The 16,972-nt window shown below is 43.4% G+C and overlaps 1 protein-coding gene across 2 annotated transcripts in view; it reads left to right on the top strand.

Annotated features, from left to right (window-relative positions):
* The window catches only part of MKLN1 (muskelin 1), a 173,185-nt gene that overhangs the window by 29,982 nt on the left and 126,231 nt on the right, over window positions 1-16,972 (top strand). For both annotated transcript variants that reach the window (XM_075925725.1, XM_075925720.1), the window contains exons 3-4: window positions 7,619-7,761; window positions 9,380-9,468. In XM_075925725.1, the coding sequence (XP_075781840.1) occupies window positions 7,619-7,761; window positions 9,380-9,468 (232 nt within the window). The remainder of the gene's footprint in view (window positions 1-7,618; window positions 7,762-9,379; window positions 9,469-16,972) is intronic.

The raw sequence follows: 16,972 nt of genomic DNA, 5'->3' as shown, positions 1-16,972 counted from the left end.
GTGGGGGGTTTTTTTTTTTGTCTCTATACTTACATTTTAACCTTTTGGGGACAGAGACAGTCCTTTTATACTTTATTTGTCCAGAGTCTAGCAGAATGGGTTGTCAGTCCATTTTATAGGTGGGATCTGAGAGACAATTCAGTTCAGAGGTATTCACTAATTTAGTATGTTCAACTTGAAGCATCTATGCACTGATATTTTTAGAGTACTGAACATTTATAGAGCATTATATGTTTAAAGCATAACTTCCACTGATATCTTCTAATTTTTTGGGTGTTTGACTTTGGAACTTTTAAAAAAAAATTAACATTTTTTTGGTAAGTAAATTCCCCCAACAATTTTTTAAACAAGTGGCAAACCAAATTCTATAGTGGCATCATATTGCTATTTACATAGGTCAGAAGCAGAGTTGGAACCATCATCCCCAACTCTGTAACCTTTTTGGTAATGAAGTAACTGTTTAGCTATGGTTTCCTAGCCTTCTCATTAGGGATGTTAAATTGTGTTTAATCAAATATGTAACCCATGAACATTTCATTGGTTAAACTGGGGGAGGCAGAAGCACCTGCTCTCCTCCCTTCCCTCCCCCCCCCCTCCCCCCCCGCTGCCTCATACATGCCAGCTCCCTGTGCATACTGGGAACCTGCGTGTAACAATGAAAGTTAACCAATGAGCCCAGGCTCAACATCAGGCCAGAGCCCTAGCCTGTGGCAGAAGAACAGCACAGGCCATGTTGGGAGGGACTTCCCCTGCCCCGGCATATCCCCTCATTCAGGACCACTCAGGTCCCAAGGGTGCTGGACAAGGAAGGTCCAATTTGTAGATATCAGTGCTTAGATACTACAGTTGTAAGGGGTATAGAAATAATAAAAACAAGTGCATATAGGTTGCAGAATAGAAACTGGGAGTTGGGATGTAATAGTGTAGCTGATTAATCGATAGGCTTTTGCTTATTGGTTAATGCTATAGACTACATGCATTCTTCCCCTCCCCCCAGTACATTTTTTGCAGGCTGATGAGCAACCCAGCTCAGTCCTGGCTTGCACTGGGTCTGGGACCTACCCCTGCTGTGGCCCTGCATTTAAAGTGTATTGGGAGCCAGGCAGCTTGGCTCAGTTCTGGCTCCTGCTGTGTCCGGCAGCTCAGATTTCTCACCTCTTCTCCTCTTCCCCCTTTCCCAATAGGGGCTGCTGCCATCCTGCACTGCTGACTGTATCAGAGGCAACAGCGGTGGGGCAATAGGCAGCCAGTTAGCAGTGAAAGCTGACTTTTAAATTGACTCCCCTCACAGACCAGCTCCTGCCTAGAAACCCGTGCTGCTGCCTCCCATAGCAATCGCAGCACAGAGTGACAGGGGGCTCCTTGGTAGTGGGGCTGGAGAGCACTGACTGCCGGCCCCACCCCTGAGGGATATAGAATAGTCAAGTAACCGATAAAAATTATGAGGTTCATAGTCGATTAACTGATATTTAACCTCCCTAACTAGGAGTGTAGTAAACTTTTTGGACTTATTTTTTTCCCCAAAGGTGTAGAGCAGATCAGGCCTTGCTTAAATTTATATAAACTAAGGGCTTAGCATCTTTGTCATTTTAGGCACCCTCCAGCATTCCTACCTGTTTGTGAATAGAGCGTTTATTATTTTGACTCAGTCTAGCATTCACACAGGGGTTCATTTTATCTAGCATTTCAGTGCAGCTATTTTTTAGATGAAATGCAGTTTTTAGCAAAATGCTAAAATTGCTTAAGCCTTGCTGGGGCTCTTGTACATCTGAAAGGTGAACATGCTAATCCTTATTGACTAATTGAATAGTTGATGGAAATCCCATTGATAATTCCATTAGTTAGTTAATCTAAATTTAACATCCCTATTTTGAAAGGCACATATGATGGGCATCATATATATAGTAGCCCAATGTACATCACCCTTCCCCCCCTCCTCTCCTGCTATGGCGCTCAGCTGAGTGCTACGCCCCTCAGCCGGGTTACTGTGGGGGAGCCAGTGGCGCAAGTGACTATTTGGGCTCCCCGGTGGCAGGAGGGAAAAGGGGGGTGGGGCGGTGATGTAACCGGCCCTGCCCCCGGCCATGTACATCACCACCTCGTCCCCTTCCCTTGTGGCAGCCCGGCTGAGCAGGCAGCACTAAGGCGAGCGCCATGGTGGGAGGGGAAGGGGAAAGGAGGATGGGGAGAAACGGAGGGGGGAGAGAGGCAGGAGGAGAGCTGAGAGAGAGCAAGAGTGTGCTCAGGAGAGAAGACCAAGGTGGAGGAGAGACCTGAAAATCCTGTCTTATGATGGGCTAATTGTCAAGTAATAAAGAATGAGTAGAATACAAGAAAATCTACTAATATGAAGAGAAATTGGGGGAACTGTACTTCCATTTTTTGGTACAGTAGCGTGTTTGTAAAGTTGTTCATTGAAATAGAAATTCAAAGTGGAAGTCTAAAACCTCAACATAATACTGAAACATCTGAAATACTACCCCTTGTGTTGTTTAATAAATGGGTTTTCCAGTTATGTAGTTATGGTAGAGTTAAATGACTCTTGTGGCCTTGAAGGCCATGAGTTGATTATGAATGAGTTCCAATGAAAGGAAATAAATCACAGCTGTTCGTTAAACTGGATACTTTCTGGATCCACTCTTGAAATTGAATGATCCAGAAGTTATATGTAGGATGATAAACCTGTGAAATAGAAACTTTGCCAGGAAGAATCTGGTGTATTCTCTATTTTCATATTAGTTCTAGATTTTACAAAGGAAATATAAGTAATAATTGTTAGCACTGGAGACCAGACTTTTCATTTTATGAAAGAGAATCCTAACAGCTGTATTTATACTCTGATTTTGTACAATGTAAGTTCAACAACGTGGCTTCCCTGGTTGACAATATACAAAAGCAAAGTTTTTTTTATATATAATTCTTGTTATACAAAGAGGAGGCCTTTAATGCAGTGAACTGTGTCCATAGCATTGTCTGATTTTAAGAAATATTATGGTATTAATTTATCTCTATTTAAAAAAATAATACAGTACCACCTCCTAATGAGATGCATTTAGCTGCAGGACAAAACTGACAGCTGCTTATTGGGAACTGACATTGTTAATGTTGGAAAGAATTTGTTGAGTCAAATTGCATGGATGTCAGGTAGATAAGACTTCAAATGTCTAATTCATCATCTTAGCTCAGGAGAAATTTGTTGGAGCTAATACAGAAGTATTCCATCCTCATTTAAAAAACAAAAAAAGCCTTCCTAAGAGGCAGCTTCTATTTGTCAAGTACATAGTCTGTTTCAAAAGATTTTTTTTTTTATCCCTGCAGAGTAAAGACTGATTTTGTTCTGCGTAATCTCAATTTGACCTTTTGGTTCTGCTACTGCTGTGTAGCTCATATCTGAGCGTGATTTTGAAATATATTGTTAAAACTTGTTAGGCTGTATGTTTTAAATGCACACATACGTTGAACATGTGGCATGGGCTAGATCTTCAAAAGAGCTGCATTCCCATTATGACACTTGGGGTCAGATACTTTTTATGCTAGTGTGACTGGGTAGTGGTTGCTAAGGTCATGTCTAACTTCGTTTCATTCCCCTTTTTCTTGTACCTCAATTTACCCCTCTCTTTGAAGCAGAGGCCAAGGTGTGTGGTGTGGGGGTTTTTGAAAGGACTTCTCAGAAATCTTAACCAGAGTTAAACCTCAGAATCATAATGCAAATCCCTGAATGTTGATGGTACTAGCAGTTGTCAGTCAGCCTCAAGGAGGGTACGATATGATTTTCTTAGTGAACAAATATTTTATATGAACGCCAACTCTTGAAATACTTCAACTGATTTAATATAAACACTAGGCACTGCACCTATTGGTGCTTCATGTATAAAATCTTTACTTATAATTCACTACAGGGTTTCAACAGGGCATATATGACCTATTATACATTCTGCTTTGAAATTCTTAGGGGGCGGTGAGTGTGAGTGTGAGTGTGAGAAACACTCCCCTGAGTCCTCCCAGGGCTGAAGGAAAATGGGAACCTCAGTTTCCTTCCAAACACTTCAGAACCTCCTCAGCTGTACAGTCAGGAGAGCTTCACAGTCCTTTGGCGCTGCGGGACCAACCCGGCGGCACTCCAGCTGCTCTGCCCCAGGCGTCCCCAAGAGCAGTTGGGGTGCTGCCGGGTTGGTCCCGCAGCCCCGAGGGGCAGCGCTACCAGACCAACCCGGCAGCACCCCAGCTGCTCTGCTCCCGGCTTCCCCGATTCAGCTGCTGGTCAGTTTCAGCAGCAGCTGAATGGGGGAAGCCTGTCCGGCTGCCCCAGCACTTCCGGGTTCCTGATAGTGCCAGACCATCAGGAGTCCCGCAGCATTGGATGCTGGACTAATGGAGTTTTGCTGTATATACAAAAAAGCCTGAACTCTGTTTCTTTCTTACTCGGCCTATCTGAAGACTTTGATTATTATTGATGGAAGTATGTTTTCATCAGTCTGTCTAATTTTTCTGAGCCTGAGTTTTACAGTAGCATTTAGAAGATGCCACTGAAATCATGATCCCATTGTGCTAGATGTTGTATAAACACATAATGAGGGCCTGCTCTTGCTCTTAAACTTAGTTTTTAATTTTTTTTACTGCCCTTTATATAGTGTGGTTTTGGGCTCAGTCTGGTTTCTAGGGATATTTAGAGATGACTGTATTGTGGAGTTGTAGCAGAAAGACCAAGCAGAAAGGTCTGTCTTACTGGTTGTGGAGAACAAATTGCCCCATTATAAATTGTAATTCTAGGTGAAGTTTGAAGCATGTTGGCAGGGCAGCTTCAGCAGTTTGCATGGCTGTTTCTGTGCAGCACCTGCTTTGGAGATAAATAAGCAGACCCCTGAAAATCCACAAATCTGCTTTATTCCCACAGATATTCACATCTGCAAATGTGGCTATGAATATCCACAGGTCACTTTTTTGGTTGCAGATGCAGATAAAATTTTGCATCTAGAACACTGCAAATTTGAGGATACCTGCTTTATATTTGTCGGTATCTGAATCCTTGGATGTCAAAGTGGATATCCATGGATCGCTTTTGCAGAGGTGTATGTGGCAACAAATTCTGTATCAATACAGGATTCTCTAAAAACATCTGGCTCTACTCTGGGACTTTGAAAGCAGTCACTGTGTTTAAGTTCTATGGAGTTGGTCGCTTAAACATTCTCTTTTTATATATTAGATTAAGTTTGTGCTTGGACATTATAAGAGCTACCATAACCAAACTTTTCATGGGATAATGTTTCATCCAGGAGAAGGTTTTAAGGTACTTTTCGACCTGATCGGTCCCGAGCTCAAGCTGTAAAAATAAAAAAGTAACCCGCTGCGTTGTTGCAGGGGCTGCCCCACACACCCTAAGTCCCATGCCTGCTGCCTGTGGCTCCCAACGGTCCAGGACTCACCGCCTCCCACCCATGAGATTACATAAGTGACCCTCTCTTCTCTCCTTCCCCCCCTCCCCCAATGCATGCCGGCACGCAGTGCCCCGACACCCCACGTGCACAATGGCTCGGGCACCTGCCCTGCCCCCGTGGCACCTGCAGCCCCAGGTGCGAGCTGGGGTGCCTCTCCTGCATGTAACCTCCCCTCCACCTGGGATCGCGCGCACCCTCTCTCCCCCTTCCTTCCCCCCAGGGGGATGACGCGGACCAATATTTTAATCCCTATAGAAATCAGTGCAACTTTTCTACCATTCAAAAAAGATAATGGATTACTGTTTTTCTACATTTTGTTGTTCCGGTTTCCCGAGCAACGCTGGGTAACTCCAGCTAGTATTAAAATAATTAAACTTAAAATGCTAGCCATGTTTGAATCTGCAGCACTGTTTTATGGTTGGACTCCCCTTTCCCCATGTAGTTTGCAGTGGAATGGTTTCTAGAATATTGCACATGTCTGTTCATACAGTAGCTTCTGTTGAGGTTTTTGTGACCAATCAAGGGGAAGACAGTGGAGTTTACTGTACATTGTTCAACCTCTTATTTTATTTTTGTGTGGCTGCGATCATCCCATTGTAGAGCTCCTTGGTGTGACTCGAGGGAGCAGAACAAGATCTGCTAGTCTGGAGTAAAGGATGTAAGCGACTAGTCATCTGTCCGATAAGCAACTCGACTAGTTGCTTCCTCTTCTCTCCTCCCTCCCCCCCTTGCCTCTATCAGAGAGAGGCAGCTAGCAGGGGGAGCAGGATCCAGTGCTGTGGGGAGCTGGCTTAAAAGCTGGTTCTTTCTTTCCCCTCCTCCCCCCAGCACCATCTCTGAGGAGAAGGGGCGGGGCATAGTGGGGAACTGACAGCACTTCTGCCTTTGAAATGCAGCAAGAGGAGAGCTCTTGATACATTTCAGAAGCAGAATTGCTGCAGCGAGCCTGGGGCGTGCTGGGGACTCAAACAGTCTCCTGCTGGTGCCATGCTTCCTGCTTTTGAAATGTACAAGAGCCCTCCCGGGAAGTGCTGCGAGGAACATGGCCAGCGAGGGACTCAAGCTGTTCCCTCTTGACCCTGCGCTCCTGGTGGTGCTTTGCTTTTGAAATGTACAAGGGCTCTTGTACATTTCAAAAGCAGGGAGCTGGGAGCCAGCCAGGGGCTCTTGCTACATTTCAAAGGCAGAGGAGCCCTTATTGACTAATCGAATAGACAATGCAAATTATATCAACTATTCGATTGGTTGATTGATCTAAATTTAATATCTTTACTCTGGAGTAATTTCTAGATTATTTCCAACAAAAATAGAACAAACACTTTGATCTCTTCAGCCAGAGGGAATATTTGCACTCAGATCTACCAAAATTCCTGGTGTCTTCCTAGTTTATTCTTCAGGAACATTTCCCTTCACAGGTACTTACGAAGCAGGACTCGTTCCCTCATGCAGTTTTTGTTAAAGTGACTGCTAGGACTGGAAAATGTGAAGTATGCAACCCCTCTCAAGCCTCGCACGGATGTTCCTCTGCACGCAGGGCAGTTAAAAGCAGATCCTTGTGAGCCAAACCCTTCTGATTGGTTTCCCTGTAGACTAGGAAAAGCTACGAATAGCAGATGAATTTCCAGATTTCATTTGATATGGTTTATAGGCAGTTTATTCATCTGCTACCTATGAACCAAGCTTTTAGTGGCTCACTTTTTGCTCTGGGACCAGGTAGTCTCTGAAATGAAATTAATGGAATTTGCGTGAGAGCATCTAGGAGAGATTTAATCAACAGAGAATGTACTTTTGAGTTAAGCATTACTTCAGGCATTAGCGCATAGCTGAGTCAGTTATCCAGAGCCTAGACGTAGCTTGCTATGCTATCTGAAGTCATACTTCCAACTCCCAGAAGGAATACACAAGGCCTGGAAAAGCATACGGGGTCTGACTTATTTTCTGGTTGTGTAAAAAGCAGTAGTTCCTACTATGCAACCCAAATCTTCCTTTAGTTTAGTTTTAATCTTATTCACAGGCAAGAACAATATGTGGAGTGCACATGTTGTCCTCCAGCCTCTGGGGAAATTTACAACTTTTCATTACAGTGGTAATGTAAAGGCTGTAATTTCCCTCCGTTCAGGTATGCACTCCACAGCCTTTATTTTGGTACTCAAATTCATTCTTCCTTTTTCCTCTTTCCACAGTATTTGATTCTGAAACTCGAAAGACCTGCCATAGTCCAAAGCATCACCTTTGGCAAATATGAGAAGACTCATGTCTGCAATTTAAAGAAGTTTAAAGTCTTTGGTGGGATGAACGAAGAAAATATGACAGATCTATTATCCAGGTAAGAGATGATTTCAACAACTTGTAAATCATCTAAATCCAAGGCTGGACCAAAGTGTTCTTTCCTCCCCTCTTCTCCCACATGGCACTCATTAACAGTGCAAAATGGTGGCCTGTGTTGGCTCCTATAACCCCATGTAGAGTCCATGCCAGATAACAGATGTGATACGGTCCAGGCCAGGGAACATATGTTCCAAAATTTAGTTCTGGGAAACCTTCCCTACCTTGTTCTAATCAGAGGAGTTGCAGAGAGTGAAATCCTGGAGGTTTTGAAGAGCCAGGGTGCAACACTTGATTCCTTTCTTCTGCGTACCTGAGACTCTTAACTAAATTTGAGTTCCAGTTGTGGGAAACTTAATAGTACAGGTCTGGACTACTCCGCTGCATTACCTTTCTTCATATTGATCTGTCAAAGGGCAAAGTACAAAACTAATTTATTTCCTTTGTTTAAAGTCACTTGATTTGGTAGTCCAGTGACAGATATTTTATGTAAGGAGGCAGGTTCATTGCCAGTTTTAGACTTGTCATGGATATTAGAATAATTAATGTAAGTTTGAGAAGGCTACCTAGTCAGTCTCTGGCCTAAGTGAAAGGGACAGATAATTTTTAGATCAAGCTAAGAAGAGCTATACAGCAAGAGCCAATGTTAGATGGAGGCCTGCAACAAGAAAGCCGAGTTGTGGGGAGCATGTTCCTAGTTTGTTGAAGTAGTTCAGTACTTGCTGACTGCACTTCCTTGATCAAAGAATCAGACCGGGGCGGCCCTAGACTAGCTGTCAGCAACTGGCACCCTAGGCAAACCATGCAATTGGCGCCCCCACCTCCAAACCCCTCAACAATATTGTGCCACCATTTTGGCACTCCATTTAACTTGGCGCCCTAGGTGACCGCCTAGTTCGCCTATATGGATGGACCGCCCCTGAATCAGACTAGTGCTGCCTTACCAAGTTGAAAACATATGACATGGGGAACCTTGTACATATTCCTGTAAGACCCTGTAGTAGGATTTCAAAAGCATCTTTAAATAGGAGCTACCTCAAATGAGTCCTTTTTTTAAAAAAATTGCTATTGCTTAGTACTTGAATTGTGGACCAGCTTGATGGTAAGAGGGAAGGATTGAAATAGTATGCTACTAGTTAGCTGGTATAGTTGAGGTCTTTGTGTCATTTGTAATTCATTAAAACATTTGACTTCTCAGTTTGCCAGGAATTATTGATTTATGTATATTTTTTTGATAAAACTAGACTTTATGTAGTACTTTTCATCTGGAAATCCGTTAATTCTTACAATGTTCCCATGAGAGGGGCAAGTATTCTTATCTATGGCTTGCAAAGGAAAGCTGAATTAGGGAAGTGACTTGCCTAAAGTTACAGTTGGAGTCAGCAGAGACAGGAACAGAATAAATGTCTCCTGACTTCAATTCCTTGTTCATATTGTTAGGCATGCCACCTCCTTTGGAGGTGGAGTGGCTGATAGCAATCCAGACACTAGTCCAGCATGCTTGCTTATGAATCAGTAGTAAAATCAAAATATCACATTAGACATGACCTAGGTTGCATTTATTAGTTAGTTCTAAAATACAAGGTAAAATTTAGTAACTTTATTTATTTTTTCCACAGTGGCTTAAAGAATGATTATAACAAAGAAACATTCACCTTGAAGCATAAAATTGATGAACAGATGTTCCCCTGTCGATTCATTAAGATAGGTAAATGCATTTTTTCAGCATTCTGAGTAGAAAATAATCTCTTGTGCCAATCTTGGCGCTTGTGACTCTGCTGTACTCCGGCAAAATATCCAAAATAGTTTTTCCATTCCATGGTCTTTTAGGTTGGTTAGGTTAGAATACAGAGAAGTCTTGTAACCAAGGAATAATAGCTTAATATTTTAAGTCCTATGAGCTGCAAGCACAGTAGAATGCAGACTTAAAGAAATGTAATCATGTAGCCAAACAATATTGCTGGGGAAGCTGCTTCCTATGCTCCAGAGCATTCTATCTGATCCCTCAAGGTATGTCTACACTGTGATTTAGAAAAAACTCACAGCACTGAGTCTGAGCCCAGGTCAGTTGACCCAGGCTCATAGGGGTTGGGCCATGGAGCTGTAAAATTTCAGTGTAGATGTTTGGGTAGGGGCTGGTTTCTGGGCTCTGTGATTCCCTCCAGGCTGAGCCTGAATGTTTACATAACAATCTTTATTAGGCTCTCACAACTATAAAATTACCTGGGACCAGCAATGGCTGTGATGCAGGTCTTGCATTATTGTTTAGAGGTACCCTCAAATCAGATACTTGTTTTGTTATAGTGGCTATTGTTTGAAAGGAAAAAGCAAGGACATACAGGAAGAAAAGAGAAGGAACGAGAGGCTCTGGATTTGCTTTTCTTGCTCACCCAGGCTTGCCTGAGTGACTGAATGGGGGTCCTCTCGGAATCCTTCCCTGTCACTCATATCTCTGGTAGAGTATTGTGAAGCAGTTTTTCTCTGTGTGCTAGCATCCAGGGAAGTGAGAGGTTAGGTCCAGAAATGTCATTTGAGAGGCAGCCAGAAGCCCTAACTCCCCTAAGTGTGCAAGTGTAGTTTTTGTTGACTGTGCCTTTTTCTCTGATATTTTGGCCATATAATATGCAAAATTTAGCTCAGAAATGTAGTGGCAGAAGTGCAAGCTAAAGCAGCACAAATTCTGCACTAAGTATAGAATGTGTATCACGAGAGTTGTTGCCTTTTAAAACATGCTGAGGCTTACCTATTTTGTCATAGGATACAAATATTATTCTAGTATTCCTTTTTACATGTTGGAATCTAAAGTGGAAAAAAAACTCCAGTAACTTCATGGTCATCTTCAAAAGCGACAAGGAGTCGCTTTATGGACATCTTGTGAGTTTACTAGAGCACTTCATTAGTGCTGCTTTGCCTTTCAGAAAATGGTTCAGATGCGTTTTTGAACTCAAATTTACAAGTGGCTGTTCTTAAAAAGTCACGGTTGAATGTGTACTTTGCTCTGATTGAATGAAACTTATTTGAGAGGTTATAAATAGTTGTGGGAAGTATGTTCATTCATTTACACGTGCTCCTGCATGAGGGGTTTGGAATGCCCAGAAGTGAATACATATTCCTAGTATTTTTCATAGACTGTGTGTAGGATGATTTTCATATTATTCCTTGGGAAATCATGCGCTACTGTGCACATGCAGAAGTCATGTGTTGCACAAAACATACATTCTGCCCAAGTGGTGCTGCAGTTCGACATACCCACCAGAAGCCACTGTGGTGCAAGGACAACCAATAGCATGAATGCAGCCAGCTGCTTGGTGCCACAGTGGCCTCTGGTGGGCAGTAGGTGGAACTATAGTGCTGTTGAGGAAGAACAGTCAGGGGAAAAAGGAGGAGTTGCACTGTATGTAAGAGAGCACTATGATTGCTCAGAACTCCAGCATATAGAGGGAGAAAAGCCTGTTGAGAGTCTATGGGTCAAGTTTAGAGGTGTAAGCAACAGAAGTGATGTTGTGGTTGGTGTCTGCTACAGGCTGCCGAATCAGGAGGATGAGGTAGATGAGGCTTTCTTCGGACAACTGAGAGAAGTTTCCAGATCGCAGGCCCTGGTTCTCACCGGGGACTTTAATCACCCTGACATCTGTTGGCAGACCAATACGGCAGTACACAGACAATCCAGGAAGTTTTTGGAGAACGTTGGAGATAGCTTCTTGGTACAAGTGCTGCAGGATCCGACCAGAGGCTATGCGCAGCTTGACCTGCTGCTCACAAAAAGGGAGGAGCTAATAGGGGAAGTAGAGGGGAGGTGACAACCTGGGAAGCAGTGATCACGAGATGGTCGATTTCAGGATCCTGACCAAAGGAAGAAAAGAGAGTAGTAAAATACACACCTTGAACTTGAGAAAAGCAGACTTCGATTCCCTCAGAGACCTGATGGGCAGAATCCCCTGGGATGCTAACATGAAGGGGAAAGGAGTCCAGGACAGCTGACAGTATTTTAAAGAAGCCTTATTGAAGGCACAGAAAGAAACCATCCCGAAGCATAGCAAGAGAAGCAAATATGGTAGGAGACCGGATTGGCTCACTGGGGAAATCCTTGGTGAACTTAAACACAAAAAGGGAGCTTACAAAAAGTGGAAGCTTGGACAGATGCCTAGGGAGGGCTATAAATGTATAGCTCGAGAATGCCGGGGGGTTATCAGGAAGGCGAAAGCGCAATTGGAGTGGCGACTCGCAAGGGATGTGAAGGATAACGAGAGGTTTCTACAGGCATGTTAGCAAGAAGGTGATCAGAGAGGGTGTGCGGCCCCTAGTGGAAGAGGGCGGTAACCTAGTGATGATGTGGGGAAAGCTGAAGTACTTAATGCTTTCTTTGCCTCTGTCTTCACGGGCAAGGTCAATTCCCAGACTAATGCGCTAAGTGACACTCTATGGGAGGAAGGTGGACATCCCTTGGTGGGGAAAGAACAGGTTAGGAACTATTTAGAAAGGCTAAACGTACACAAATCCATGGGACCGGACTTAATACATCTGAGGGTATTGAGGGAGTTGGCAAGTGTCATTGAGGAGCCTTTGGCCATTATCTTTGAAAAGTCGTGGAGATCAGGCGAGATCCCAGATGATTGGAAAAAGGCAAATGTAGTGCCCATCTTTAAGAAAGGAAAGAAGGAAGATCGAGGGAACTATAGACTGGTCAGTCTTACCTCAGTCCCTGGAAAAATCATGGAGGACATCCTCAAGGAATCCATTTTGAAGCACTTGGAAGAGGGGAAGGTGATCAGGAATAGTCAGCATGGATTCATGAAGGGCAAGTTGTGCCTGACCAATCTGATTAGTTTCTATGATGAGGTAACTGGCTCTGTGGATATGGGGAAGTCAGTGGATGTGATATACCTTAACTTTAGCAAGGCTTTTGATACCGTCTCCCACAATATTCTTGCCAGCAAGTTAAGGGAACATGGATTGGATAGATGGGCGGTAAGATGGATAGAAAGCTGGCTGGAAGGTTGGACCCAACGGCTCGATGTCAGGATGGTGGTCGGTTTCTAGCGGAGTGCCCCAAGGTTCTGGAAACGGTTTTGTTCAATATCTTTATTAATGACCTGGATGAGGGGATGGATTGCACCCTCGGCAAGTTTGCGGATGACACTAAGCTAGGGAGAGAGGTAGACATGCTGGAGGGAAGGGATAGAGTTCAGAGTGACTTAGACAAATTGGAGGATTGGGCCACAAGAAATCTGAGGTTCAACAAGGCCAAGTGTAGATTCCTGCCCTTGGGACGGAAGAATCCCAAGCATTGTTACAGGCTGGGGACCAACCTGCTAAGTAGCAGTTTTGTAGAAAAGGACCTGGGGGTTACAGTGGATGAGAAGCTGGATATGAGTCAACAGTGTGCCCTTGTAGCCAAGAAGGCTAATGGCATATTAGGTTGCCAGTCAATCCAGAGATGTGATTATTCCTCTTTACTCTGCTCTGGTGAGGCCACATCTGGAGTATTGTGTCCTGTTTTGGGCCCCCAATTACAGGAAGGATGTGTATGCATTGGAGAGGGTCCAGCGGAGGGCAACCAAAATGATTAGGGGGCTGGAGCATATGACCTATGAGGAAAGGCTGAGGGAGTGGGTCTATTTAGTCTGCAGCAGAGAAGAGTGAGGGGGATTTGATAGCAGCCTTCAACTTCCTGAAGGGAGGTTCCAAAGAGGATGGAGAGAGGCTGTTTACAGTAGTGACAGATGGCAGAACAAGGAAAAATGGTCTCAAGTTGCGGTGGGAGAGGTCCTGGTTGGCTATTAGGAAAAGCTATTTCACTAGGATGGTGGTGAAGCACTGGGATGGGTTACCTAGGGAAATAATGGAGTCTTCATCCCTAGAGGTGTTTAAGTCCCAATTGACAAAGCTCTGGCTGGGTTGATTTAATTGGGATTGTTCCTGCTTTGGGCAGGGGACTGGACTTGATGGCCTTCTAAGGTCTCTTCTAGCTCTCTGATTCTGTGCATAGGCAGCATGTATTTTTCGAGGGGATGAAGGGGACATTTTTGTGCATGTGTGATGGCACAGAATTCCCCCAGTAGTAGTTCATCACAGCACCTTTCCTGTTGAGCCAGGTTAGGACAGATATGATATCAGACTGGGGTTCAGAATGGGGTGAAGGTTCAGGAGCTGGTGGGGTAACATTGTTGAGCTCAGAACTGAATGAGAGTCGAACTGCAGGAACATATGAGGGTGGGGAAGGAGCTGGTAGAGACCTTTGGGGAAGAAGGGCAGATGTGCCTAACTGGATAGGAAAGGCTTGGAGTCTGTGTTGGAAGATTCTGAACTCCCTAATAACCCCTCTCCCCCAAACTTCCACATCCTCTTTCATACTTCTGCTACCTATACCCAACAACCCTTCAGGTTCACTTTAGGCTTCTTTCCTCTCTCTCAGCTTCTCTATTACTCCTGACCCCCTCACCCTTTGCACTGCTTCTGATGGTGCAGGAAATTCATTTTTGTAATGTAACTTTAACTAATTACGGAGAAGAGCAACGAGAATGAGGGAAGGCTGAAGGAAATGGGCTTGTTTAATTTTGAAAAGAGAAGATTGAGGGGGGACATGATAGCAGTTTTCAGATATCTAAAAGGGTGTCATAAGGAGGAGGGAGAAAACTTGTTCATCTTGGCCTCTGAGGATAGAACAAGAAGCAATGGGCTGAAACTCCAGCAAGGGAAGCTTAGATTGGACATTAGGAAAAAGTTCCTAACTGTCAGGGTGGTCAAACACTGGAATAAATTGCCCAGGGAGGTTGTGGAATCTCCATCTCTGGAGATATTTACGAGTAGGTTAGATAAATGTCTATCAGGGATGGTCTAGACAGTATTTGGTCCTGCCATGAGGGCAGGGGACTGGACTCGATGACCTCTCGAGGTCCCTTCCAGTCCTAGTATTCTATGATTCTATGAATTACTCCAAGATCTGTACTAATGTGCCTAGCAAGGAATCTGTCAAAGTACCAGAATCTTTTTCCGATCTGTATTTAGACAAACTTGCTGACAGATACTTTGAAATAAATTGCAAAATAATTGAGACGGGCATGATTATATTGTGCTATTTCTACAAAATATTTAGCATTTTGCAGAATTTTAAACTACTGTGTGCAGAATTTTTAATTGGTACGGATTTCCCCCTGAAGTATGATAGGCCAGGCAAAGAGCTTTGAGGTATACCTTCATATCAGGTAGTGTGTAGGGATGTGAGGTACTAGTTGACTAGTCGACTATCTAATAAGCGAATGCTTATTGGATAATTGGCAGGATAATCAGCTAGTTGCTTCCCCAGCTTTGCTATCTGTCAGTTTCAAAACAGCAGTGCAGTCCCCAGCTGGCCCTGGGCTTCTGTGCTTTCCCTTTGAAGTGTAGCAACAGCCATTTTCTAAAGAATGCTGTTTTTTACTGTGTTTAACGCTTCGCATTGTACTTCTGCAATAACAATCCTCATCTTTTTCAACTCTTCACTAGTTTAATGATATGTAATGATATAAGAGATGTGTACATGGACTTGGGAGTAAAAAAACTGTCAGAGGTCACAGCTGAAGAAAGGGTGATTGGGTAATCTAGAAGTAGTGGGTCAGTGCTGTTCTGGACTTAGCTTTTGCCTGTTACAGTTAGGTCTGGCCTGTCTTTGGATGGAAGATATGCAAGAGAGGGAAAAGTCTCATTTTGTGCAAAAGACTGTTACTGGACTGTTAATGAAAGGAAAAGCATAACTAGAAGTTTTTAGTATGGGAGCAACCTTGCTACTTATGCTTGTGAATACAAAGGCCCCTTCATCCGTTTCTTGCTTAAATGAATTTCTTACATATAGAGAATATTTATTTATTACACTTCTGTATTGAGTGAGATGTGACTCTTCATTCTAAGCTTCTTTTTTAGTACCTTAATTTCTTGGTTACACTATCTTTTGGGTTGACATTATCTTTTGCTGCATGCCAAAAATAAACTGAAGTTTTTAAAAGCTGAAGAAAGTCTACTAAGCCACTTGGGGGAAAAAGTGGGCATTTAAAAACTACCAATGACTTTTACAATGAAACCCATTAAAATATTTCCTATTTTGTTTTATGCAGCATTTTTCATATAATAATGTGACATTAAAATGTTTTTACTAGGGATGTGAATGGTTAACAGGGTGAGGCTTACTGGTTATGGTTAACCAGTGGGGGCTGGAGCGGTCACCTGTTTGCTGCAGTCAGTAGGCAGGGAGTGCTTCAGCCCAGCTATGGCAGGCAGGGAACTTCCCTGTCCACTGCCACCCCCGTTTAATCAGTTAACTGGTTCCAGTTAACCATTGAACAGATCATGACTCCTAGAGAATTCATTCATCAGTGGGTTTGCACAGGTGTAAATGAAGATACATAATTTGGTTCTGTGGTTGGAATTTGCTTAATTCTGACAAGTGAGCTCTGCAGAGTTAGCAGAAGGAAAGTAGTGTAGGAGAAGTGGTGGTAAATCCACGCAACCCCTCAAAGTGTTCAGACCTGGCTCTTAACTTAAAGGCAACAGACTTGTTGAATAGGAAGGTGACTTTAAAAAATCTTGTTTAGACTGGAGACACGCTTCTATAATTCTGACTGCATGATCAGACTTCATAGGCCATGCAACCAAGCAGTTGGTGGTGTTTAACTCTTATAATAAAATTTTGTCTGGTTGTCCATTTGAAAGACTGGGTGAGGGAAGCAAATTATTTGGATATGCTGTATACCAGAAGAAAGCTCATATATTGATGCTTTATCTCAACACTTAACATTTCTGGTCTGTCTTCCTTTCTTTGTTTCAGAAAGTTTTGCTTAGGGAAAGGATGTTGTGAGAGAGTGTTATGTTTTCACACGAATCATAATCTTTACAAGAGGAGTGTCTGACATACCAAATAACTAACAAGTCATAATAATCAGTCTGCATGTGCCATAAACCAGGGGCAGGGAACCTTTTTTTTTTTTTTTGGTCAGGGGTTGCTGACCCAAAGAAAAATCACTGACATGGCCCCGACTGAGAAGCCAAAAGACACTTCCCCCATTTTTCTTGTATGCCAGAGCCTGGAGGGTCCCAGGCTAGTATATTTTTGTAGAGGCTAGATCTAGGCAAGCTGGGGGCTGGATCTGACCCTTGGGCTGTAGTTTCCCACTCTTGTCATAAACTTTGTGTAATGGGGTGTCAGTCTCCTCTCGCGACTGCTCTCTCTGCCTGTGTGT

The sequence above is a fragment of the Pelodiscus sinensis genome, chromosome 1, assembly GCF_049634645.1.
Source record: "Pelodiscus sinensis isolate JC-2024 chromosome 1, ASM4963464v1, whole genome shotgun sequence".
Lineage (NCBI taxonomy): Eukaryota > Metazoa > Chordata > Testudines > Trionychidae > Pelodiscus > Pelodiscus sinensis.
This window is presented reverse-complemented; position numbering and strand designations above follow the sequence as displayed.